General features: G+C 45.9%; 1 protein-coding gene across 1 annotated transcript in view; it reads left to right on the top strand.

Moving 5' to 3' along the window:
* The first annotated feature begins 226 nt into the window (after positions 1–226).
* TBX21 (T-box transcription factor 21) overlaps positions 227–27,056 on the top strand; it is a 61,496-nt gene continuing 34,666 nt past the window's right edge. Inside the window, exon 1 of the mRNA XM_080979353.1 lies at positions 227–1,385. Within this exon, the coding sequence (XP_080835479.1) occupies positions 757–1,385 (629 nt within the window). The 5' untranslated portion in view covers positions 227–756. The remainder of the gene's footprint in view (positions 1,386–27,056) is intronic.

Here is a 27,056-nt window from a genome sequence, read left to right as displayed (position 1 = left end):
ATAATGATGATGATGATGATGATGATGATAAGAAGAAGAAGAAGAAGGAAATCACTTTGGAAGAACCTGTCTTCTTAATTCATTGGAGCGAAGCTTGCAGAATTGAAGGGGAAGGAGCAGCGGAGGTGGGCGTGTCTTGGAAACTCCGCTCAGCCAATGGAAGCGAAGCCGACACGAGAGCTCGAACGCTGTTCTTTTAATAGGAGGCAGGTCGAGAGAGCAGTTTTCGGAGGCGGCGAGGATGGGCTGGGCAGAGTAGCAAAGAAGAGAATAAAGTAGAAAGGGGGGAAAATAACCCCCCTCTTGAGATCCTTAGGAAAGAAAAAGTAGAGAAGAAACCCGGAGTTAAGCAGCTGTGATCTTGACCCATCAGCTGCCGCATCCGGATCTGGCGAATATATAAACAACCCAAACTTCTGGCGATGTTTTACGATGCAGGAGAAAGCTCGGCTGCTAAAGAAGGATGAGGAGCGAAATTGAGCAGCCTCGTTCCGCCAAGTAAGGAAACGGACCAGATTGCTGTTGATAAAGCGGACTAGGCTGGTCTCGGGTAGGGGACACCACTGGGTGTCCCCTTTCCCTGCCACGATGAGCCTTTGAGGGTTTCAAGCCAACCCTCGGGACTTTCCCCCCCTTCCCTGCTTACTTACCTACCTACCTTCCTCCTCCTCCTCCTCCTCAGCCCTCCTCCTCTTTTTTCCTCTGCTGCCAACTCCCTCCCGCTCTCCCCCACCCCACCCCGTCAGCCTTTCTTCAATGGGCGCTTTGGATTCCCTCGCCGGAGGAAGCGCCAACCCGACCGCCGCTGCCCTCACCATGCTGAACGGGGCAGAGAGCCAAAGTTTCGCCAAGGAACCGCCAGACCTCCAGGGAGCGGCGACCAAAGACCCCGCCGAGCTGAAGATCGGCGTCCCGCAGGAGCGCTTCTACTACCCGGAGCCCCACATGCAAGAAGGCGGCTGCAACTTAGGGCTGACCTACGGCGCACAGATGGTGCAGGGAGGAGGCGGCGGCTTTGGGGTGAGCAGCCCGGCCCCATCGGGCAGGTTTCTAGGGCCGGCCGTGAACAACTGCTCCTCTTACAGACCTCCGCCTCCTCCTCCTCCCCCGGTTCCTGCTCCTTCTTCGGCTGCCCCTGTGGGGAATCCCGGCTTCTCGGTGTCCGCGGCCGAGATCTACCCAAGCGCCGGGGACCTGTATCCCAGCGCGCCCGGGGGAGAAGGCTGCTACTCGGCCGCCGTCCAGCACATGTTCCCGCGCGGGCCTCTCTACCAAGTGCCGGGCTACCAAGTCTCCGGGAAGATCCAGGTCGTGCTCAACAACTATCCTCTCTGGGCCAAGTTCCACAAGCACCAGACGGAAATGATCATCACGAAGCAGGGCAGGTGAGCAGCAACGCGCGATCGGCCTGGAGGGCGCACGAGGTGGCGCGGGGTGGGCTGGCCGGCGGGAAGCGGGAGGCAGGGATTTCAGTGGAGAGAAAAGACAGAAGGAATGTGCGGATCTGGGGGGTCGAAGCGTGATCCCAATGGAAGGAGAGGTGGGAAGCGCCGAGGGATCCCGCTGCGCGCCAAGAACTTCTGGAGCGCGCCGGGAAGAGGATCTTGGGGAGGTTGGCAAGGGTGGGCCCGGCAGGGAATATTCCCGGGTCAGGCGCGTAATTGGGGCAAATATGTCCGCTGGGAGACCGGCTGTTGGCTTTTGGACTGCGCCGCGGAGGACATAAACAACCCTAAAGTCTTGCCAGGGAGGGAGAGAGAAGCGCCTAAGGGCGTGCGGCTGAAGCAGGTACGCTCGAGGAACGGCTAGCAGCGCGCATTGTTTTGCTTTTATTTCTTACCTTTATACTCCAGCCGCATAAGAAGAGTTCTCTGGGTGGCTCACAAAAGCGCGCGCGCGCGCGAAACTACAGTATAAAGCAGCAATGGAACAAATTAATCGAAAACCAAAAGCCGATTAAAACGCAGTTCACCTGTTCCTTAAATCTGCCAGGTTCCCCAAGCATCAGAGCTACAATCCCCAGAACTACAGTTCCCAGGATTCTTTGTGTGTGTAGGGGGGGTGTACCTTAAATGTATAAACACCCGCTGACTGTCACAGGCCCCGCTCTGGAATGCCTTATTCCTAACGTGCGAATGGGAAACCCGTTTCTTAGTGGTGTGACGGGAAGCCCCCGGCCCTCGGCCTTCTCTCCCGCTCACGTTCACATGGCTGAGGGGCAGCATGGAGAATACGAGTCGTGGGTGTGAAGGCGGTGAAGGGAAAGTGAGCTTCGTCTCTTTAATAACTTGAAGCTGGTTGTCCCTCATAAGAGGTAAGAGCAAAAAAACAGAAGGCCAAAAGCGTGGCTGGGCTACTGGGATTGCATTTGCGTCCAAATTTGTGAAGAAGCAAATGCAAGTCAGTTTTACCTCTGTGTTGTGACTAGTGACAGGGCTGGGCTAAGATACTTTGCAAGATGGCAGCGCCCCTCGAAACCTACCTGACTGGTAACTGACTCTTTAACACTAGTGATGATGGGACAGTGTTCTCCTTGTGCCTGAAGAAAGCAGGCTACGTGCTATATTACACATTTCATATCTCCAGGCAACTCACTGTGGCTTTCCTCTGCATTTCAGCATCTACTAACTGAGGCATCCGCCTCCCTCTGCCTAATGGTAGAGCCAGCTTTGACTTTAAACTACTTAAACTTTGCAATATGTTTGGAGAATATGACTGAGGCACAGCAGTTGTTGGCATAGTGTGCTTTAAAATTATTTTTAAATGGTGTAAAAGGGACCTGAAAAAGGAAAACTAGCTTCTAGTTCAATGAAGATTTAGTTCTCTGCTGAATCTAGTTCTCCTTTCATGTTTTAGGCCTTTTAACAACAAGCAAAACTTTGTAGATCTCTTTCCCCATCAGTACCAACAAAACCTCCCCTCTAAAAAATGAATGCAAAAGCTTCATCACTTGGAATATACATTCAGGGTTGAGTTTGTGTCTTTGTTTTAAATGACTTTCTTGTGCTTTCTAGTCCTCCAACATCAGGACGCAATTTTTTATTAGATTAACTGGTAGGTTAATGCACCAAGGTTTTTAAGGTAGTTGATTCTGATAGCTAAGTTAAGTCTGAGTTATGGACTTCTCTCCCTTTCAGGTGTCATTTCTCCCTTTTAGCAAAAAGTGGAGGCCAATTTCAAGGGTGTGGTTAAGTCTTAAAGGTACATTTATGTATTTATTTGTAAGGCTATTTTGGCTTTGGTATGTTACCATAAGGAGGAATTATAATATTAACAATATAGTAACTTGTGTTTTTTTAATTTTGAGCTACTTCACTTCCTTCAATATTATTATTATTTTTTTAAAAAATGAGAGCCTGGTAATATGGACATAAATACAATCCGTTTACAACTAAATGCAATCCTGTGCCTACTCAGAAGTAAGTCCTCACAAGATTCAATTAGATGTGCATAGGATTGTACACACTTACCTGAGAGTAAGTTCCATTTAACTCTGTGAGGCTGATGTCTGAGTATACATGCACAGACTCACTCTGTAAATGAGCTATAAGGCAGGTGATTAATCGATTGAAAATTCTTTAATGGGTTGACGGCTCTATTTTGATAGGGTTCTCGAAATAGGTTTCTAGTACCGCTTATGAAAACATGCTAGGCCAGAGATGGTTAGTGCCTGTCTTTTTAGAGGCAACTTAATTTTCCATACAACCTGCACTGGACACATGTGTGCACACTAACAAATTTTACTCCTGAAACTGATGCGCTTATGAATGACCAAGCCCCTTTAAAAGTGTTGTCAAGCCAGGAGGGCATCCCTTTTCCCCTGAGGTCAGGCACAGCATTGTAAATACAGAGGCCTATATATACAGTGGTACCTCGGGTTACAGACACTTCCAGAAATAGTACCTCGGGTTAAGAACTTTGCTTCAGGATGAGAACAGAAATCGCACGGCGGCAGCGGGACACCCCATTAGCTAAAGTGGTACCTCAGGTTAAGAACGGACCTCCAGAACAAATTAAGTTCTTAACCCGAGGTACCACTGTACATACTACATACAAAATCTAAAGAAGAAATGTAACGTTAGAATGTTGAATGTCTGTTTTCTACAGCTTGGAAGGAAAGCTTTTGTTCTGAAAGTGAAAACTTGACTTCAATTTGACAGAGGCATGACGTGGACCCATCTGGACTATAGTCTGCCAGTTACCCATCCCCGGCCTAATCTGAAGAGAAGGGGGAAAAAGACTAAGTTGCTCATTGCTGTGTGCAATTTGTTCAAGTTATTTATTCATTTATTTTTATTTCTCATGATTTATATACCATTTGATGGTAATAAAACCTCAAAATGGTTTAAGAAAAGAACAAAACACTTAAAATTATAAGTCTAAAACCATTAAAAACACCTATTTAAAATATTTTAAAAAGTAAAATCTGTAAGAAACTAAAAAACCAGATTGAAACATATGTCTAGATAGGCTCGCCTGCCTGAACAAAAATGCTTTCAGCGGGCACCAAAAACAGTATATTGAAGGTGCCTTCCTGATGCCGATGCACAGGGAGTTCCAAAGATTAATTTCTTGCAAATCTAGAACTAGTATTATCTGGCACCTGTAACAGTGTCAGTTCCACAGATTGAAGTGATTAAGTAGGCATATATGAGGTAAAGCAACCTTGCAAGTAAACTGATCCCAAGGTTTTCTTTTTGAGCAGTGGGGGATTTTGGGCTTTCAAAATTATACAGTGCAAAAATTGTGCACCAACCACCACCTGCCACCTCTAAGTCACTGTTGTGGTGCCCTCTTGGCTCTGCACCCAGTGCAGGTGAACCGGTGGCGCTCCCCTAAATCTGCCTCTGTTGTGAGGTTTATAACCTGCTCTTCATTCCAAAATGCTCAGTGAAGCTTATGTGGCATGCAGATATTTCAAGCAAGCATGAAAAGGACAGAGAGGGTTGGTATGTGAGTGGGCAGAGTTGGCCCAGGTCTATAAGTCATCAAATCCTAGTTTGCATCTTTCAGACTTCTGTTTTCCTCACTTGGCATGAAAAATATCATAACGACTCTTACGGTGTTTGTGGGCACCGATTTATCCATGCAAGAGAGCCTTTTAAAAACCTGGATAAATGTGTGCTACTAGCCAATATGGATCTTAAGAGAGCCCCATCCCCATTTCAGAGCTAGGAAATGCAAAGGGCAAACTGAATGTCATGTGTGAATACACCATCTGGCTTTGCAAGATGCAGACAGAGCAGTGGTAAAAATTCAGCTCTCATGAGCCTCACTGATGGTACAAAGAAGGGGATACAGATATTGTTAATAAAGGAAATTAGTGTGTTTGTGACAATTTTCTCTGTGCTCACTCTGTTACACACAGAGAGGGCGGGGGAGAAATTAACTTGATTTGTTCTAGAGTTCAAACTTTGCATCTGCTTTCAACAGGGATGGCTGAATCTGTTAATTTTGATTTCTCTGCATTTCTCATTTCCCCAGTCTTAATTTCACTTTAGTTTCTGCAACAGTTTGCAACTTATTTTCTTTTTTTAAGTGAGGTGCATTTTCATGCACATTTCTGTGCCTTCTTTCCCCTAATGTTCATGTGTTTTTTTAAAAAATATTTTGAGCAGAAAATTTTTTTGGAGAAGCGAGCTCTTTGAAGGATCGTTGCTTTTCTGTTTGCAAACTGGTTCAGAAACGGCGAGTTAGGCAGGTTCATGTGAAAATGGGAAACCAAACTAATTTGTCTCCTTGCCCTTGGTTTTCAATGTCTAAATCTATGGATGTAAAAAGGCAAGAATAAAGTGCCTTTTTAGAGCTTGCTTCTATCCATGCTGATTAACTACAGGTCACACATTTCAAGGTTTGGAGTGAAGGACTTCTCAGTGTTGATGTGCCCTTTTCCTAGAAATTAAGCAGAAAACACACACACACACACACACACACACACACTCTTACTTTTATAATCTCTCACCTTTCCTCATTTCTCCTCCAGGCTGTTCACTGTCAGGTCTGCGAATCCTCTTTATTAACCACCATTGTGGCTCCACAACTTCTCTCCCCCCCCCCGCAACCTCCTTTTATTTTCCACTTTCCTCTTTTCAGTATATCTGTGGATATGCTGGTAAGGTGATTAGGCATTTTCAACCAAGTTGGAAATCCCCAGGCACCACTCTGTAGTGGAGGGAGGGGGGGCAGCGCCATACAAACATAATCGCCAGAGTTTCCCCCTGTTGCAACCTGGCCTGGGGGGCGGTTTGCAGGTGGGGTGTGTGTGCAGAGAAGAGCTGTTCTTTCCACCCTTCCACTGAGCTGTCCACAGACACGCACTCACACCCCTGTTTGTGGAAGGGATTGCTTTCAGTCAGAGGGAGGGGGGAATTAGGAAAAAAAGAATTGAAAGGCTGCGAAGGTTCATAGATAGGCAAGGTCCCCAGGCAGTAGATGATATGGGTCACAGCCACAGAGGCTGCGGCAGACACCAAAATCCTTTCCTCCTCTTCCAGCCTATTGAATGTTGGGCCTTTTAAAGCCTTTTAAAGCCACACTCCATGCAATAGGATCAGATGGAAGCTGAGTTCGGTTGAGCAAAGGGCTAACAAGATTCAAGTTTTGAGATGTGGGGCTGACTCACACTTCACATTTTGTACTGGGACGGTGCAAACGGCATTCGCAAATGCACAAAGACTGAAGGGCAGGAAAACGTAAAAGTCGAATAATCAGAAAATGCAGGCACTGTCCTTTTTGATCTGTTGCTTCCAAAGGTTTTTAAATAACATCCCCCCCCCAATAATTCACAGGGGTGCTTCCTTGGTAAAAGGTGCATGCTTGTCTTCTGTATCCACCCAAGTGCAAAATGTAAAAACTGGGTTTTTTTAATTATTCGTTGTGGTTGTTTCGATAAATATATTGTGCTTTACATACATGTATTTTTAATCTTTGTTGGAAGCTGCCCAGAGTGGCTGGGGAAACCCAGCCAGATGGGTGGGGTACAAATAATAAATTATTATTATTATTATTTATTATTATTACATACAGCAAAAATAGGCAGGTCCCTGGTCCCAGGGAACTTGCAGTCTTAGGCCTATTGTCACTGAGGTGGTAAATCAGGACAGTATAGTACAAGGTTTCCCAAACTTGGGGGTCTTCTGCTGTTTTTGGACTACAACTCCCATCATCCCTAGCTAGCGGGACCAGTGGTCAGGGATGATGGGAACTGTAGTCCAAAAACAACTGGAGAACCAAGTTTGGGAAACCCTGGTATAGAATCATAGAATGATAGAATTGTAAGTGACGCATTTTCAGGCTCCGGGTGGAGAGCTCACACGACAAACGCACATATAATGCCAAAATTACCTGCATATAGAAATCTAGCATATTTGGGAGAAGGTATGACTAGAACTCTTCTCCCTGATAGGCTACATTTGTATGTAAAGTGAACGTTTTGAGGTCAGACCTCACATTTGAAGTCTGAAGTGGTCTAGTCCAGACGCAGGTTTACTTTTTCATTGAGGGCAAAGAGAGACGTGATGTGGGACATCTGTGACTGAGGCCAAATTCACACCATACGATTTAAACACTGTGGTACCACTTTAAAGAGGCATGGCTTCCCCCCCCCCCAAATAATTATGGAAGCTATAGTTTGTTAATGGTGCTGAGAGTTGTTAGGAGACACCCCCTCCCCCAATTCCTCTCACAGAGCTCCAGTTCCCAGAATTCTCTGGGAAGACCTATTGATAAAACCACTATTGATAGTTAAACCATGTTGACACTTGAGATGCATATTTTAATCCCACCTAGTTTCTATGATGGTAATTTGTTTTAAACTATTTTTCATACTGTGTTTTAATTGTTGTAGTCCACCCTGGGACGTTAGAATGAAGGGCAGATGATGATGATGATGATTATTATTATTAATAAATAATAATAATAACAACTTCCACTCCTGAGTAGTTTTGTGAGTATTACCCCCGAGAGTTGATCCAACCCCATTTTTGTCTGCTCTTTTATTGCATAGTATTTTAGGTTTATAAAATGTATTTTAAAATAGTTATGATTCTAGTTGGCCCTGATATCCCATTGTAATGAAGTAGGGGATTATAAATATTTTTTTTTAATCAAATGTACAAACCTTCTTGGAGTCTAATCTCTCCACGATGGACAGAAAGTTTTGGCAGGTACGGCCCGTAAGACATTTTGTTGCCGTAGAAGGGGCTGCCACCGAAAGCCTCCCTGCCCAGTCAAGGTGCAGAGCAGTATCCCCAAGGCCAGTCGATATATTTTGGCACCTGAGGCAGGAAATCACAGAATTACCTCCCTGCCAGTAAAAATAGAATAATAAAAAATTGAGTAACTAACAGTTTGCTGGCCTTTCATGACACAGAACATCTGTTGCTTCGGATGCCTGTCTCATTCTGTCTAATGGTAGGCGCTGGGCTTGAGAAGTGTGAATATGGAGAAAGAAAGTAAGTTACACTCCCTCTTTCACCTAATAATTTGGTGAAAATAATTTGGGCTATGTGTGACATTTAAATCACCATCGTATTATTGTCTGTTTGCTTGTTTACGTTTCTTATCTTTCTTTCTCAAAACTATAGGCGTGAGGCCAGTTACAAATCATCATTTTAACAAGTTTTTTGATACAGAGGGCAGCTGATCTTCTGTATTTGTTGAAGGCAGACCCTCCAAGTGTCCCTATTTTCTGGGGACAGTCCCGGATTTACAGAAGCTGTCCCGGTTTCTGGTTTGATCCCCAAATATCCCGCTTTTCCTTAGCACGTCCCTGTTTTCATCAGAGAAATGTTGGAGGGTATGGTATGGGATGCGGGTGGCGCTGTGGGTAAAACCTCAGTGCCTAGGACTTGCCGATCGTATGGTCGGCGGTTCGAATCCCCGTGGCGGGGTGAGCTCCCGTCTTTCGGTCCCAGCTCCTGCCCACCTAGCAGTTTGAAAGCACCCTTAAGTGCAAGTAGATATATAGGTACCGCTTACCTAGCGGGAAGGTAAACGGCGTTTCCGTGTGCTGCGCTGGTGCTGGCTCGCCAGAGCAGCTTCGTCACGCTGGCCACGTGACCCAGAAGTGTCTCCGGACAGCGCTGGCCCCCGGCCTCTTAAGTGAGATGGGCGCACAACCCTAGAGTCGGACACGACTGGCCCGTACGGGCAGGGGTACCTTTACCTTACCTTTACCTATGGTAGGATGTCCCTGTTTTCTATGGGGAAATGCAGGAGAGCATGGAGTTATGTGACCCCCGAGCCTAAGGGGATAAGTAATTATACAACCTTTAGAAGACATATGGAGGAAACCCTGTATAGGGAAGTTTTAAAATGTTTTATTATATTTTTATATATGTTGGAAGCCATGTAGAGTGGCTGGGGCAACCCAGTCAGATGGGCGGGAGATAAATAATAAATTTTATTATTATTGAATAGGATGTCCCTTTTTTCATCAGGGAAATATTGGAAGGTATATATTCACATCTACTCAGATGTAAGTCTCTCTTAATTCACTGGGCCTTACTCCCATGAAAGCATGTATAGAATTGCAGTCTTAACCTTGGTTGCCCATTAGCTCTGCCAGCTTCTCTGTTTCTGCAGAAAATGCAAAATGCAGCCTTTCAAATTGATTAAGCAGTTTTTAAAAATACTTAATTTTTCAAAGAGTGCGCATGTGCAGTACAGTAATAACCATTCTGAAACTTTATGGTTTCTTGATTTATGGTTTCCTCAAGCTAATATTATGGGGAAGGAAAGGAAATTTTAAGAAATGAAACGGGCTGGTAAAACGACACCAATTCCATTGTTAAACATTGCTGAGTTATTTCCATTAATGAGTGCCTTCCATGACATCACGCCACATCCCTTCTCAAATGACTTGAGTGTCTCCCTCTCTCATATAAGAACTGGCACACCGTTAGAACAATTGCCACATAACACTTGTTCCACATTTGTAGGAAATGAATCTTTTACTGTGGCAGCACCTGCACTTTGGAACTCCCTGCCGATTGAGAGCAGGCAGAAACCTTCACTGTACTCTTTTCGGCTCCTGCTAGAAACATTTTTGTATAGACAATCCTATCCAGATCTGTAGTATGTTGGCCTGTGGTTTTTTAATAATAATAATAATAATAATAATAATAATAATAATAATAATTTATTATTATTTATACCCCGCCCATCTGGCTGGGTTTCCCCAGCAACTCTGGGCGGCTCCAACAGAATATTAAAAACATGATAAAACATCTTTTGCTGGCCACATACAAAGAACTGAACTTGCATGACCTCCTGCTCCAGAATCTTGGGTCTCTTTGAAACAAAGCCATTTGCTTAATCACAAACTCATGACACCCACAAACTTATAACATTTCACTTCCTTGCAGCCTAAGGAAAGCTGTTTATTGGCAGAACACACTGGGCAGAAACGGGGATGAGGAGGTCTAAGGGTGAAGTCTTGCTCCTGACCATCATAATACTGGACAGATTACTACAAGGTGTTGAGAGGGGTTGTTTTTAACTATTAAGTGAGAAACAGCAACTATAGTCTAGGCTAGAAGTGTTTTCCTTTGGTAACCCCACCATATTGAAAAGCGTGTGTGTTTGTGTGGCGATTCCTGTCCTTTCCAGAAGATCACTGAGCTGCATGAAAAGGGGCCTTGAACTTTTAAAAAATAAATTAAATAAAACCGCTTAGCCCACTAAAAATATATATTTAAAAAAATGAATATTAAGGGGAGCCATGCCCATTGTTAAGCAGGGTAGCTAAAGTCATGGTGTCATGTCCTCCATTGTGACCCGCCCCCCTGCTGAGTGATTTGGCTGAGGACCTTGGGAAGAGCAACTATTTCAGGATAGTTAGTTTGAGGAGCTAGAGTTTGTGAGAAAGCCAAGATGTTTTCCGGTGCAGTGAAGAGACTTTCTTCATCTAAAGTGTAAGTCGGATTTCTAATTCTTTCTTCATTCTGCTTTTGCTATCCCTCAAAATTTAGAAACATAGGGAACCATATTATGGTTAGATTAATTTTTAAAGATTGTCCTCAGGGCCACCTTAGAGGCTTTGAGGGAAATAAATGGCTTGCCTTCTTCCTTGTGGGCATCATCACAAGAAGGGAATCTCCCAGTTTGAGAGGGTCTTTTGACAAGATACCCTGAGTGTTGGCCTATGTTTTTACCCGCTTTTTAGCCTGCCATTGATTTGAAGTATTTTTGAATGTTTAAAATAATTGTTTTTGCTTATAATTTCATTGCTTTGTTCTTTTTGTCACCGGCTTTGGGGATTTTTCCCACTTACAGTTGCACAGTATATAAATTTTATGAAATAAACATATCTTTCCCCATTGGCAGCATGGCAGAAAGCAAGACGTGACTAGGTGGGAGCAAATCACCAAGCCAATGCCTTTTTTGCTGCTAGCAGTGATGGCCAAACTTGGCCCTCCAGCTGTTTTGTGACTACAGTTCCCATCATCCCTGACCACTGGCCCTGTTAGCTAGGGATGATGGGAGTTGTAGTTCAAAAAACAGATGGAGGGCCAAGTTTGGCCATCACTGTGCTAAGGTGAACAAGATGCTGTCTTTCTTGATTCCCCATACAGATATTGACTGGGCAGGCAGCTGGCTTTTACTTCAACACTGTTTATCCGACAGCACCATCCCTTGCGTCTGAGGGTGGCAAGCTACCAGCTTTCTGCTGCTTCCTAGTCTCCAGCACCTGCCATCTTGGGCAGCCATCTCCCTGCCAAATGGTAGGACCAGACCAGCTTGAACCTGCATACTCACCATACATTTAAAGCACATGACTTTCCCCTGAAGAATCTTAGGAACTGTAGTTTATTAAGGGAATTGTAGGTCTGTTGGGGGGAATAAACTACATTTATTTGGGGGAGGCCATGAACTTTTAAAAACAGTTATGGTATGTACAACAGCCTTGGAAGAGGGAGGAAAGAGGCAGGATACTTCCAACACTGTGGTAGACTTTGACAGAGGTACAGATAAAAATGTCAACGTTCAGCAGAATTAAGTGGTAAAGCTTTTTCCTGGATGTTACCACGTTTGGCTGCAGTGGTGGTTTGAATGTTCTATTATTAGGAGCAAGCCAACAAATAGGTATAGACAACTCGGATGGGAGGGCCTTCTCCCTCACATGCTACTTTTCTGTGTGCAGGGAGCACCTCCATTGTGGGAGAATTCAAATTTGCAATCCCTGCAACCAGGAATTGCTTCCCCCCTTGCTTCTGCTTGAGTGCATATAAGCCAACCTTTAATGTCTTGGAAACAAAATAAGATTAATAAACTTGCAAGCAAGGCTGGCCCACTCATAAAACAAGGTGAGGCGACTGCCTCAGGTGACAGGATCCGCCAGGGCAGAAGATTCCCGATGTAGCTTTCTTTCCCCAGCCCCTCGTTCCTGATGTATATCTTCCCTCACCCCTTCTTCCCTGGCGGAGAGGGGGGGCACAATTTGGGAGTCTTTCTCAGGTGCCAAAAAGTCTTGGGCTGGCCCTGAAGAGGAACATCTCACCCATCATCAAAAAAGCATCCTCCAACAGGTGTGGGGAACCTCCCCCCCCCGGATGTTGCTGAACTACAACTCCCATCACCTTTGGGCATTAGCCATGTTTGCAGAGGCTGATGGGAGTTGTAGTTCAGCAACATCTGCAGGGTGACAGGTTCCCCACGCCAATTTTATTAGGCTCCACTCTTGTGCTCATTTACGTGGGGTGAACCCTGTTTGAACACAATGGCACGTATTTCTGGATAAAGATACAGAGGGTCAGGTTGGACGATGTATCCTCTCCCACCTTTCTGCCCCCTGTTTGCTTCCTTTGTCCTCATGTTATTCCCCCCTTCCTAACTCTATTCTTGTTTTTCAGCTCCTTCAGCTTATCTTTCTCCCTCTTGTGTTTTCTCTCTATGCATTGCTGCAAGATCCATAGTAGCTGGCTTTTAAAAAGGGAAAAAAGGAGTAGAGAAATCAATGGAGGATGGATCTTGCAAGATCTGTTACTGTGACAGCTGGAGTGAACCTCCATGTTGGCAAGCACTATATCTCTGAGTACACGGCTGCCAGGAGAGGGCTGTTCCCTTCACAGCCTGCTTGTGAGCTTCCTAGAGGCATTTGGCTGTCTACTACAGTGGTACCTCGGGTTACATATGCTTCAGGTTACAGACTCCGCTAACTCAGATATAGTACCTCGGGTTAAGAACTTTGCTTCAGGATGAGAACAGAAATTGTGCTCTGGCAGCAGCGGGAGGCCCCATTAGCTAAAGTGGTGCTTCAGGTTAAGAACAGTTTCAGGTTAAAAACGGAACTCTGGAACAAATTAAGTACTTATCCCGAGGTACCACTGTATTGGGAACAGGATGCAGGGCTAAAACGAGTTTCTTGTGTGATCCAGCAAGGCAGTTCTGACCTGGTTCTTTGTTCTATTGCTTTGGCTTGCTTTCTTCCACATGCACACACCCTCTCTTTTAACCAGGAACACTTTGAATAACAGAACCACGGAGGAGGAAGGGACCTCAAAGGTACTGTTGTACCTCGGAAGTAGAACGCCTTGCGAGTCGAACGTTTTGGCTCCCGAACGCCGCAGACCCGGAAGTGAGTGTTCCGGTTTGCGAACGTTGTTTGGAACCCGAACGTCTGATGCGGGTTCCGCAGGTTCCGATTGGCTGCAGGAGTTTCCTGCAGCCAATCGGAAGCGACACCTTGGGTTTCTGAACGTTTTGGAAGTCGACCAGACTTCTGGAACGGATTCCGTTTGACTTCCGAGGAACGACTATAATCTAGTCTGATGTAAATGACTTGTTGTACTCTCCATGGAATCCTATTCTCAAGTGCAAAAAAACCCCAAACAATATTTATGAATGGCAGACAGTGGGCATAGCGGGCAGTTTTTGCCTGTGAAATGCCACCTTTCCCCTTTATCTCTTACACACTCACACTCTTTTACACACACACACACACACACACACACACACACGCTTCTTTGTTTCTTTCTCACACTGTTTACAAGGCAGCCTCTTGATCTCTCCCCCTTGCTTGCTTCTTTCTCTTTCTCTCTCATCCTTCCTTGTTCTCCTTTCTCTCAAGCCCCAGACAGAGAGTGTCACTTTGATGCTGAAACCAAGCCGCTCCTAATGTGTTGAAAGTCTAAATGCATTAAAGCCGCTTCATTTCCTGAACACCCTTCAAGGGTTTGCAATCTGGAGAAAAAGAAACCCCCTCTGCCTTGTGCTCCCGGCGCTTCAGCGACACGCCACCACCATCAGGGAAAGGAAGGGGGAAGGAAAGAGATACCAACACAAGAGAATAATTCTATTCTGAAACTGCGCTGACATAAAATAGTCCGCAGCCAGTTCCAAAGCAAAACTTCCACGTGCGCCGCTCCAAACTTCCCCTCTTTTTCTTGGGATCTCAGTGGGAGATCAGGGTTCGAATCTGCACTCAGACATCAAGTTCGCTAGGTGGCCTTGGGCCTAGTCAGTCTCTCAGCCTGTCCCACCTCACAGGGTTTCTGTGAGGATAAAATGGGGGAGGAGAACCGTGCATGCTGTCCTGAGTTCCTTGAAGGAAAGGTGGGATAGAAACGTTCAAATAAGGCATTAAAATAAAGCCATGGACTGGCTGTTGAGGAGGGAACCTTCAGTTCCAAGAAGGAAGAACTATGTTATATCTGGGAAGAGCCACACAATATTCAGAAGCCACGACTTTCCTCAAAGAATTCTGACATAGCTCAGTCAGTACAGCATGAGACTCTTAATCTCAGGGTCTCTGGGTCATAGGTGCAAGCCCCATGTTGCACAGAAGATTCTTGCATTGCAGGGGGTTAATTATAATCATCATCATCATAGTAATAAATTTATTATTTATACCCTGCCCATCTGGCTGGGTTTCCCTAGCCACTGGGTCCCAATAGAATATTAAAAACATGATAAAACATCAAACATTAAAAACTTCCCTAAACAGGACTGCCTTCAGTTGTTTTCTAAAAGTTAGGTAGTTGTTTATTTCCTTGACGTATGATGGGAGGGTATTCCACAGGGCAGGCGCCACTACCGAGAAGGCCCTCTGCCTGGGTTGAACTAGATGACCCTTGTGATCCCCTCCAACTCTACAATTCTGATTCTAAATGTGGTTTCCTCCCTCACAGAGCCACAATTCCCATCACCCTTAACATACTACAATTCCCAGGATTCTTTGAGGGAAGTCCTATGTTTTAAATGCACACTGAATGTGCTTTAAATGTCTGTCCCTCTGTGTTTTTAGTGTCTGATAAGGTTCATGCGGGCGGTGCTGTGGTCTAAACCACAGAGCCTAGGGCTTGCCGACCAGAAGGTCGGTGGTTCGAATCCCCACGACTGGGTGAGCTCCTGTTGTTCGATCCCAGCTCCTGCCCACCTAGCAGTTCGAAAGCATGTCAAAGTTCAAGTAGATAAATAGGTACCACTGGCAGGAAGGTAAACGGCATTTCCGTGCGCTGCTCTGGTTCGCCAGAAGCAGTTTAGTCATGCTGGCCACATGACCCAGAAGCTGTCTGCTGACAAACACCAGCTCCCTCGGCCTATAGGGCAAGATGAGCACACAACCCCAAGAGTCGTCCACGATTGGACCTAACGGTCAGGGGTACCTTTATCTATGGTTCACTTTTTTAAAAAACCGCTTTTGATGTCACTCACCAGGGAAGCAAAATATACCTTCCACTGGAATTTCTGTGATTGGCACCAGTATATTTATTGACCAAATTTATTTCAGATTTTTTTTTAAATGATATTTATTAAAGTTTCACAAAGAAAAAATCACATCAACAAAAAAGAAAAATTCAAGAATAAAAAGAAAAATACACAATACAAAATACAAAAAGAAAAAAGAAAAAACAGTTAAAAACAATTCCATCTTTTCATCACTACTGTCAGGGAACTGCCATCAGAAGGAAGGGAAGTGAAAGGGCTCACACAGGTTGGGAGAGACTCAGCAGCTGAAGAGGGAACCAGTAGGGGGAGAGGAGCTGAGCTGAGGGAAAGGGAGCTGGAGGGATGGCTCAGAGACACTTCCAGCGAAAACAGTGGGGAGGTTTCAGGACCTCCTGTAGGGACACCCACTCCTCGCCGGAAACTGTCACGCAGAGAGTCCAGAAGACGTGTTTCCGTTAAGGAGCTTTTATGTTGGAAGCGATTCCGAAAGCAACCACTGTCGGAATCTGCCAGCGACTGACGGAGCCATGTTTAAGGGGCTCCGTTACAGACAGAGGTTTGCAAACTTGACCAAACTCTGAGGGACTTGGATTTTACACACAAGCAGCTCATCGTCCCATCACAGCATTCCGACAGTCTCCGTGAGCAGCTTGTGCAGGAGAAGGCATCATGAGCAACCCAGCCGGAACCGGAGAAGCAGGAGCTGGAGTGGGTCCAAGCCTGGAAGAAAGGTACCGGGTGTTGGAGGTCCAGCTAGCGCTGCAGACGGCGAGGCTTGAGGAGAGGAGGGCTCAGGATGCAGACAAAAAGGGGAAAGACACCCAGCTCGCCAGAAAGGTACCAGGATTGGTGCAGAAGTTTGGGGGGGAGCCCAAAGACTATCATGGCTTTCGGACAGAGATGCAATATGCCCTCAATCTGCAGTTTGATGAATTCCCTGACGAGGAATCACGAGTGGCTTTCGTGATTGGGCATCTTGAAAAGGGGGCGAGAGACTGGGTTAGACCCCTGATGGCAGCGAGTAGTGACGTCCTAAAGGACACGATGAAGTTCTTTCGCGCCATGGATCTGATGTTTTCCAGCGATATTGAACAGGGAGTGGTGCGCAGACAGTTAATGGCTTGCAAACAGGGGAGCCGATCTGTCCGTGAGTACTGGACTGAGTTCACCATGTTGATCCATAAATTGGGGTGGGATCTATCGGCGGAACCCATTCAAATGCTCTTTGAAGAAGGGCTTTCTTCGGCTGTGAAAGACGAACTTTCCCGGGCGCCCAGGGCGGAGTCTATGGACCAGCTGACCAAATCAGCGCTGACCATAGGAGCGCGCCAGGAGGCGAGAGCATTGGAGAGGCGGGAAGGGAAGGGGGAACGTTGGAAGGAGTTCCGCATTCCAGACATTCCAGAGCCAACTTTCCCGCCGGCAGAGCCGATGGAAATCGGAACAGCGCGCGCGCGCGCAGTTTCAAAGCCCAGTGAGGGGGGAAAGAAGGAGGGAAAAGGCGCCCGGAAATGCTATCTCTGCCAACAGCCAGGTCACTTTGCCAGAGTCTGCCCCCAGAGGAAGGAATGGCAAGGGATGGTAGGAGCTGTGGAGGGAAGAGAGGAAGAAATACCGAAGCAAGTAAAAGCCAACGCCTGGCTGCCACCGTCGGGGCACAGCAGCCAGGCCAAAGAGCAGTGAAAGTGCCCACGCCAGAACCTCCTAAACCCGCCCTAGTGATAGAAGTGGCGCTAGAGCTGCCAAACGGACACCCTCTAAAGATAAAGGCGCTGTTGGACTCAGGCAGCTCCTGCAATTTCATGAGCAAAGAGTTTGCAGCTGAACACCAGATACAGACGATCCCTTTAAGCAACCCCCTGCAGGTGACCACGATCGATGGCAGGGAGCTGTTGGGAGGAGAAGTCAGCTTGCAGACCGTCCCAATGATAATGAAGGTGGCAAGGCACACCGAACTGATAGCGTTTAATGTGGCCACCTTGGGAGGAGCTCCCATTATATTGGGGATGAGCTGGCTAGCGTTACATGATCCGCTGGTGGGCTGGCATCAGAGAGTGGTTTCTTTTGGTTCAGCACATTGCTTAGAACACTGCAAAGAGGGAAAGGGTTTGGCAGGGGCCCAAGCCACCCTAGCAGGGACTGAAGTAACGGAGAACGTGAAGGTACCACGACAATACGCAGATCTCCGCGACGTCTTCAGCGAAAGGGAAGCTGACCAACTACCTCCGCATAGACCCTTTGACTGTCAAATCAATTTACTCCCTGGGGCACAGCTCCCTGTAGGCAAGCTGTACGCCATGTCAGACAGAGAGATGCAGGAGCTAAGAGAGTTCATTGACAAGAACCTGAAGAGAGGGTTCATCAGAGAGTCCAGGGCGGTGGGGGGCAGCCCAGTGTTTTCTGTGGATAAAAAAAACACGAACAAGCCGAGACTGGTGTGTGACTTCAGGGCCTTAAATGCAGTGTCAGAACCAGTGGCTTTCCCTATGCCCAGGATTGACGACATTTTGACAAGGGTGCGGAAGGGAAAGATTTTCACAAAGCTGGACCTAAGGGGGGCGTACAACCTGATACGAATAAGGAAGGGGGATGAATGGAAAACCACCATGTTCACCCCTTTAGGGGCATTTGAATATTTAGTTATGCCCTTCGGCCTACAAGCAGGCTCCGCATGCTTTCAATCGTTTATGAACCACGTCCTGGGGCCTTTGCTTTACAAGAATTGTGTGGCCTTCTTAGACGACGTGTTGGTGTATTCTGAGAATGAGGAGCAGCATGTGAGAGACGTCAGAGAAGTGTTGAGCAGGCTGCAAGCCAACCAGCTGTGGGTGAAACTGGAGAAGTGTCAGTTTCATACCAAGGAGGTGGAATTCCTGGGGTATCGCCTGTCAGACAAGGGATTGGCCATGGATCCCGGCAAGGTCCAGGCGGTGCTGGAATGGAAAACACCCAAAACAAGGAAGGATGTGCAGAGGTTCCTAGGATTTGGGAACTTCTATCGTAAGTTCATCCGAAACTTTGCCCACCTGACGGCGCCCATTACGGACTGTCTCAGCAGTAAGAAGAAGTTCGTTTGGACTGAGGAGGCGGAGCGAGCATTTGAGGAACTAAAAAGGGCCTTCGCCTCGGAACAACAACTCCTGCATGTGGATTTACAAAAACCGATGAGAGTGGAAACTGACACATCAGACAGAGCGATTGGGGCGGTGCTTCTGCAGCCAGGGAAGGAGGAGTCAGAGTGGAGACCGTGTGCCTTTTTTTCGCGAAAGCTGAACAAATCCGAGAGGAACTACACGGTGTATGACCGAGAACTACTAGCCATTCATGAGGCGTTCCGGAGATGGAGGCACCTGCTAATTGGCGCACAACATAAGGTGCAAGTGTGCACTGACCACAAGAACCTAGAGTATTGGAGGACGGCACGAGTGCTCAACCAACGGCAAGTGAGATGGGCCCAGGAGTTCTCCAAATTTAACTTTGAGATTTGTTACGTGCCAGGCCCAGAGAACATTAGGGCGGACGCTCTCTCACGCAAACCTGAATATTTGGAGGGGGAGGGAGCACCCGAAGAGAGACATGTCATTCCAGAGGACCGCTGGGTGTGTGGGGCCGCATTGGTGGGACAAAGAGAACTGGTAGAGGAAACAGAGAATGATGAATACGCCCAGAATAAGCTCAGAGGTCTTAGGGGTGAGGGAGAGGAACCAGGGGGTTTCGAGGAAAGAAATGGAGCTTTGTATTACAAAGGGGCACTGTATATCCCTGAAGGAGACTTAAGGGGGAGGGTACTCAAGCAGTTGCACGACAGCCCCACGGCGGGGCATTTTGGACAACACAAAACCATGTGGTTGGTCACCAGGGAATTTTGGTGGCCTAAGGTGAGGGAAGATGTACGGGAGTATGTAAGAGGGTGTGAGCAATGCCAGCGAGCCAAAGGGGAGAGGCGGGCACCGGCGGGGCTATTAGAACCCTTACCAACCCCAGAACGACCTTGGGAGGCAGTGTCGATAGATTTTATGACTGATCTGCCGAAGTCCAAGGGGAAAACAGCCATCATGGTGGTGGTAGACCTACTAACAAAGATGTGCCACTTTGTAGCCTGCTCGCATGCAGTCACGGCGGAAGAGACAGCGAAGTTATTTGTAGAACACATTTTTAGGTTGCACGGGGTGCCATTGAGGGTGGTCTCAGACCGAGGAAAACAATTTACTTCCAGGTTCTGGAGGAAGCTCATGAGCTTACTGCAGGTGGAGGTCAACTTTTCGACTGCCCGGCACCCTGAAACCAACGGGCAGGCGGAAAGAGCAAACGGTGTCCTCCAGCAATACCTGAGGTGTTATGTCAATGACAGAGAGAATGACTGGGTAGAAAAGTTGGCGCTGGCGGAATTTGCCTACAACAATGCCGAGAATGTGTCCACAGGGATGAGCCCCTTCTTGGCTAATTATGGGTGTCATCCCAGGGCTTTCCCAGGGGGAGAAGGGGAGAGATGGAGCGTCCCGGCAGCCGAGCATTTTGTAGAAGAAATGGAAGCAATCCATCGTCAGCTCCAACTCAACTTAGAAAGGGCGAAGGAAGAATACAAGAGGCAGGCAGACAAGAACCGAAGGGAAGGTGAAACCATAAGGGTGGGAGATAGGGTGTGGCTGTCAACCCAAGGGTTGCCGTTCAAAGGGGGTTGTAAGAAATTAAGACCCAGGAGATTGGGTCCCTTTGAGGTCATTCAACAGGTCAACCCAGTGGCTTTCAGGCTCCGGTTACCCAACCACATGAAACTGCACCCAGTATTTCACAGGTCGTTACTGTCACCGTATGAGGGGGGACGAGAAGGGATGGCCACTCGGGGACCGGTCATAGAAGAAAGGGAATGCAGCAGCCATGTGGCAGAAATCCTCGACGCCAGGTGGAAGGGGGATCAGGTGGAGTATTTGGTAGCGTGGGAAGGAGAACCGGAGTCAGAAAACACTTGGGTAATGGCAGAAGATATCAATGACGAGGTATTGATAGAAACGTTCCATCAAAGGTTCCCAAGGAAACCTCAGCCTGTGGAGAGGTTCCGGAGGGAATACTTTGGGACCACCGATGAGGAGGAGGAGTTGGAAGGATTCTCGGACTCGGAAGGGGAAGGGGAGATGGACTCTGAGGAGGAGGAGTACTTCGAGACCAGGAACCGCAACAGGTGGAGAGAAGTGTTCGAGACATCGGAAGATGAAGGAAGTTCATTCCGGGGTTTTGCCTCCTCACCGCCCGTAGAGGAGGGGGCGAGAGGGGATGAAGGGGGCCCTGGAGGGGAGGTGGATGTCAGGGAACTGCCATCAGAAGGAAGGGAAGTGAAAGGGCTCACACAGGTTGGGAGAGACTCAGCAGCTGAAGAGGGAACCAGTAGGGGGAGAGGAGCTGAGCTGAGGGAAAGGGAGCTGGAGGGATGGCTCAGAGACACTTCCAGCGAAAACAGTGGGGAGGTTTCAGGACCTCCTGTAGGGACACCCACTCCTCGCCGGAAACTGTCACGCAGAGAGTCCAGAAGACGTGTTTCCGTTAAGGAGCTTTTATGTTGGAAGCGATTCCGAAAGCAACCACTGTCGGAATCTGCCAGCGACTGACGGAGCCATGTTTAAGGGGCTCCGTTACAGACAGAGGTTTGCAAACTTGACCAAACTCTGAGGGACTTGGATTTTACACACAAGCAGCTCATCGTCCCATCACAACTACTTTTACATTTACTTGTTTCCCGGACCTCCTCATACCTCCCTCTTTTGTATTCCAATTCAGTTTGTTAGTCCAGCAATTCCTTTCCCTCCTTTTTAATCCCAATCCTTAATCTTAATATAATATAACATTAAATTTTTACCTATTAAAAACCAATTTTCCATTCTTTTAACCTTTTTAATCCTAATCCTTAATCTTGATCTATTTATAACTTTAAAGCCTGTACAGCTAGAAGCTACTTAATTTCAATCCAACATCACTCTAACATTCATTAATTTTGCAATATTGCTGTAAATAATCTTTGAATTTCTTCCAATCTTCTTCCACCAACTCTTCTCCCTGGTCACGGATTCTGCCAGTCATTTCCGCCAATTCCATGTAGTCCATCATTTTCATCTGCCATTCCTCCAGTGTGGGTAGCTCTTGTGTCTTCCAATACTTTGCGATGAGTATTCTTGCTGCTGTTGTAGCATACATAAAGAAAGTTCTATCCTTTTTTAACACCGGTTGGCCGACTATGCCCAGGAGAAAGGCCTCTGGTTTCTTCAAGAAGGTATATTTAAATACCTTTTTAAATTCATTATATATAATCTCCCAGAAAGCCTTGATCTTTGGGCACGTCCACCAAAGGTGAAAAAATGTACCTTCAGTTTCTTTACATTTCCAACATTTATTATCAGGCAAATGGTAGATTTTTGCAAGCTTAACTGGGGTTATGTACCACCTGTATATCATTTTCATAATATTCTCTCTTAGGGCATTACATGCCTTAAACTTCATACCTGTGGTGCATAACTGTTCCCAGTCAGCGAACATGATGTTGTGTCCAACATCTTGTGCCCATTTAATCATAGCAGATTTCACCGTTTCATCCTGAGTGTTCCATTTCAGCAGCAAGTTATACATTCTTGACAAATTCTTAGTTTTGGGTTCTAACAGTTCTGTTTCTAATTTTGATTTTTCCACCTGGAAGCCAATTTTCTTATCCAAATTGTATGCCTCCATTATCTGATAATAATGAAGCCAGTCTCGCACTTTGTTTTTTAGTTTTTCAAAACTCTGCAATTTCAATCTGTTTCCATCTTGTTCCAAAATTTCCCAATATTTTGGCCATTTGACCTCCATATTGAGCTTTTTCAAGGCTTTCGCTTCCATTGGTGACAGCCACCTTGGAGTTTTGTTTTCCAATAAATCCTTGTATCTTATCCAAACATTAAACAGTGCTTTCTTGACAATATGGTTTTTAAATGCTTTATGTGCTTTGACCTTGTCATACCACAGATTTTTAAGCTTCACCATGACAAGTGGCTCACACAGGATTTTGCTAAGGGAGGCGGAAATGGACAAAAGGATCAAATTGTAAAATGGGATTTCACTGTTCCTAAAGGTGTGTGAAAGGGCTTCCTTGAGCAGCTATGAGCAATTGCTGGGGAGAGCAATTGGGGAGAAGCATGATTGCTTCCATACCAGATACATTTTTGTATTGGTTTTGATCTTTGCCATTATTATATCATATAATATGCTGGCTATTTAGCTTGAGGTTGTCAAACTGTGTTCTAGGCAGGGATGCCATGGGGGGTGGGGTTCAGCATTGCGGGGCTGCTGTGAGGCCCATGCCACAGTGTGTGTGTGTGTGTGTGTGTGTGTGTGTGTATCCTAACCCTGGTGTGCCACCTCCTGGCTGCCATTGCCTGCTCACCTCTCTGAACAGGCAAGCGGCGACAACAGAGAGATGGGACAGCAGCCTAGGCATGCCTAGGCCTCCCCACAGCCCGTGTGTGTGTGTGTGTGTGTGTGTGTGACTGTGACTTTGGGCCAAGATGGAAAGGGCAAATATATGGGCATCCGTGGTGAGAAACTGGCACAATGCAATGACAGTGTCTCTTGCTCAAGGCAACAGCAATGGTTTTGCTGAACGCTCCTCCAAATCCTATTAGAGATTCCTCAAAGGGCTGTGCTTTCCTGAAAGGTAGCTTGTCTAACCACTACTTCTCTTCTTCAGCATTGTGTAGGCACAGGGGAATATGATGGGTGGGTCTTTCTCTGGTCTCAGTTCACACAGGGCAGCAACGGTGGCCAAGAGGCCTGGTACATGGGAAACAAGAGTGTGTCTTAGAAAATATGCCCCATAATCCTCTTCACAGGAGCTCCACGGCAGACGTTTGTTTGTTTAGTTCATAAAATTTACAAACAACAAAGAACAAACAAACCTCAAAATGGTTTACAGAAGATAAAACAGGAAAATGGGGGGGGGGGGCGGCTCACAACCACGCTTAAAAACACACAAAAGTTGAAATGTAGTGGTACCTCGGGTTAAGTACTTAATTCGTTCTGGAGGTCCATTCTTAACCTGAAACTGTTCTTAACCTGAAGCACCACTTTAGCTAATGGGGCCTCCTGCTGCCGCCGCACCGCCGGAGCACGATTTCTGTTCTTACCCTGAAGCACAGTTCTTAACCCGAGGTACTATTTCTGGGTTAGCGGAGTCTGTAACCTGAAGCGCATGTAACCTGAGGTACCACTGTACTAACACAGATTTTAAAATTTCTTAAGCGTTTGGCTAGACTTGTCTGAACAAGATTATGAGCAGGTGCCAAAAAGAGCACAGTTGAAGGCACCTGCTTTATCTCAATAAGCAGGATATAACAACAACAACAACAACAACAACAACAACAACAACAACTATTATTATTATTATTCCCAACCTATCTGTCTGAGTTTCTCCAGCCACTCTGGGCATCTCCCAACAAAATATTAAAAACATGCTAAAACATCAAACATTAAAAATCCCTAAATAGGGCTACCCTAAATTTCCCTAAACAGGGAATCCCACAGTGTAGGCACTGCCACACCAAACGACTGAATTTTTACAAAGGTGGAACAGCATCTGTAGCAGCACCAGTTCTGCCACATGGGCACGTGTGCGGTAAGAACGTCCTTGGCAGGATGAGCTCTGGGAAGTTTGAAAACTGATGTCAGAGCCCTGCTGCAGCCTGGTTATCTCGTCCTCACACCCTGACAAGGCCATCTCCAACCAGCTGCCTTCTGGGTAGGATTTCAGGAGAGATGGGGGGAGAGAGAGAGAGACTATCCTCTTGCCCTCTTCAGGGTTATCTCCCATCAGCTGCTCTGTGGGAAGGATGCCAATGATCTGTTATATTTTGATATTGTGATTTAATTAATGCGTTTTGATGTTACTTGGAAACTGCCTAGGAAGCATTGATATTCTGAATGAAGAAAGAAAGAAAGAAAGAAAGAAAAAGAAAGAAAGAAAGAAAGAAAGAAAAAGAAAAGCAATAGCTTGCTGTCAATAACAACAATTTATTACTCGCCCTTCGCCCTAAGGTTTCAGGGTAGGTTGCAACAATTTAAAACACTACTTTTAAACAACTTACAAAAGTAGTGTGAGTCCTAAAAATATGCATCTCAGATGTCAAAGGCTAGGGCAAAGAAAAAAGGGATTCAGTCCCATCGAGAAAACACAGGAAATAATTAACAAAAAAATAATAGTGCATTTATCAATAGACTACAGTCTACACTTGTGTTTTTTTATAGTTGCATTGGACATAAGGTTTTCGTCAAAACAGCTACGGAGGCTCATAACTTTATTCTTCTTTCCCATCCCCAACAACTGGAAATTTATTCATGAGTCACTAGTCTATGAAAAATACTAGATGTGACATTCGGTCATTGAAACGTATAAGCTCAAATGACATCCAGTAAAACAAACACGAAACAGCAGCAACAACCTTAAAATCCAATGAACCCAAACAGTTACTGATATGAAATAAAACAAAACACACGCTTACTCTCAAAAACTAGTACAGGAACAGAAATTGCATGGTGTCCACACAGGACCAGGATTCTTCAGGCAGCATTTCCTCCCTTTGTATCTTGGCTTCCTCATAAATACAAGACATCAGGTGCAGTTTTAATTGGAAATTCCTTCCTTCCTTTCTCCATTAAGGCTGTCTCCTTTTCTACCAGCTCCTCTTCAGGACAAACCTCCAGACAACAGAAGTGATTAACTTGCAGGACGCAGCACATTGTTCCCTTTTATAACAACAGGATTGGGATCTAGGTCTTATTGGCATTAAAAGACTTACAATCTTTTTGTTGATTTATCCTGAAGTTTTCCCCTAGTATTTGGGTTGCCAGAGACAAAATCAACTGGTCACCTATCTTCTTGTATTTACTGAGAGCTTCTTGTCACTTTCTTGAACCTCATCTGTGAGGTCAAAGCTGGAGTAGTTTCTTCTTGACCTTACCTCTGAATCATTAGGAATATCTTCTTCTTTGGCTATCACTGGTAGCCGACTAAGATTGTCTTCCATAAACACGGTTTTAACAATGAGTCCGTAAGTGACTGTGGAGGCCAATTTTGGAGCCACACTTCCTTCCACAGTGGGGACATTGGTTTCCGGGCGGGAGTTGATCATGGTGTAGATTTGCCAAACGTGCCTTCCTCTTAGCCTGTTTCTCCCTTTCGTCCTGAGTTCAAGTGTCTTCAAAGCCCATGACACCTTAAGGCTGTTCGCCAACTGGAGCGCTTGCAGGCAAGTGTTTCCCAATTGTTGGTGTTTATACTACATTTTTAAAAATTTGCCTTGAGACAGTCTTTAAACCTCTTGTTGACCACCAGCATTATGCTTTCAATTTTTAAATTCGGAATAGAGTAGTTGCTTTGGAAGATGATAATCAGACATCCACACAACATGACCAGTCCAACAAAGTTGATGAGTCATGTGAGTTGCCATTGGATAAGCTTGGTGTTTGCTTTCCACCCTTTCAGCAATTCAGAAGGCGATTTTCATGTAACAGGGTGGAGTAGTAGTTACATAATGATATCACATCTGCTAGCGTACATCTATGCAGGAATTGATGAATTGCATCTATGCAGGAATTGATGAATACTCGAAGTGTACTCACAAAACACACACCTGATTTTGGGGAATTAGTTGGAAAATTGAACTCAACTGGGGATGCCTGGTACATTCAGTAATAAGGAAAATGTATCAAAACAGCTTCACCTTGAATCTGAAAAGGCTTTTCCACAAAGGATCCAAGCTTGCAAATAAGATTGTAACACATTGCACAACAAAATACATAGGTGGAGAGGTCCTCAGACATCCTGAATGGAATTAATTTGATACGATGCCACAGGTTGAAAGCCCAGCCGAAAGTGACTTCTCTGTTGATAAAAGTATTTTAACAAGGTATTGTTGTTTTTGCTGAAAGGGGAATTCAGCATACTTCTCAGGAAATGCAAAAAGGCTACTTAATTAAGGTGGGATGAGCTTGCCGGCTGAACCAGGGACTCACCATAGGAGATCAGAAACCATGCTGAAGGTGTTGCTTGCATCAGATGTGGTACTTGTTTCTGGAATTAATTAGGCTGGAGTGTTACCTCCTCCTTGTAACTGGGATGTTCCTCAAGCTTACACCAATGCTGACTCACACAATAGGGACTTCCTCAGGTGACCACAATGCTTCTCTCACTGCCAGAATTAAAGACAAACCATGCACACATACCCTTGGCTTGTCTTAGCTAAACTAAACATTTTGGTAACTGCTAAGCAAACAGAGTTTTGAGAATTGCCTCTTTTGAGGGTTGTTGTGAAATGGTCAGTTACAAATTCTCATTTAGTAATCTGTTCATTCTTTCCACTAAGCAA

This window comes from Podarcis pityusensis, assembly GCF_964106645.2.
Source record: "Podarcis pityusensis genome assembly, chromosome: 13".
In the NCBI taxonomy this organism is placed as follows: Eukaryota; Metazoa; Chordata; class Lepidosauria; order Squamata; family Lacertidae; genus Podarcis; species Podarcis pityusensis.
This window is presented reverse-complemented; position numbering and strand designations above follow the sequence as displayed.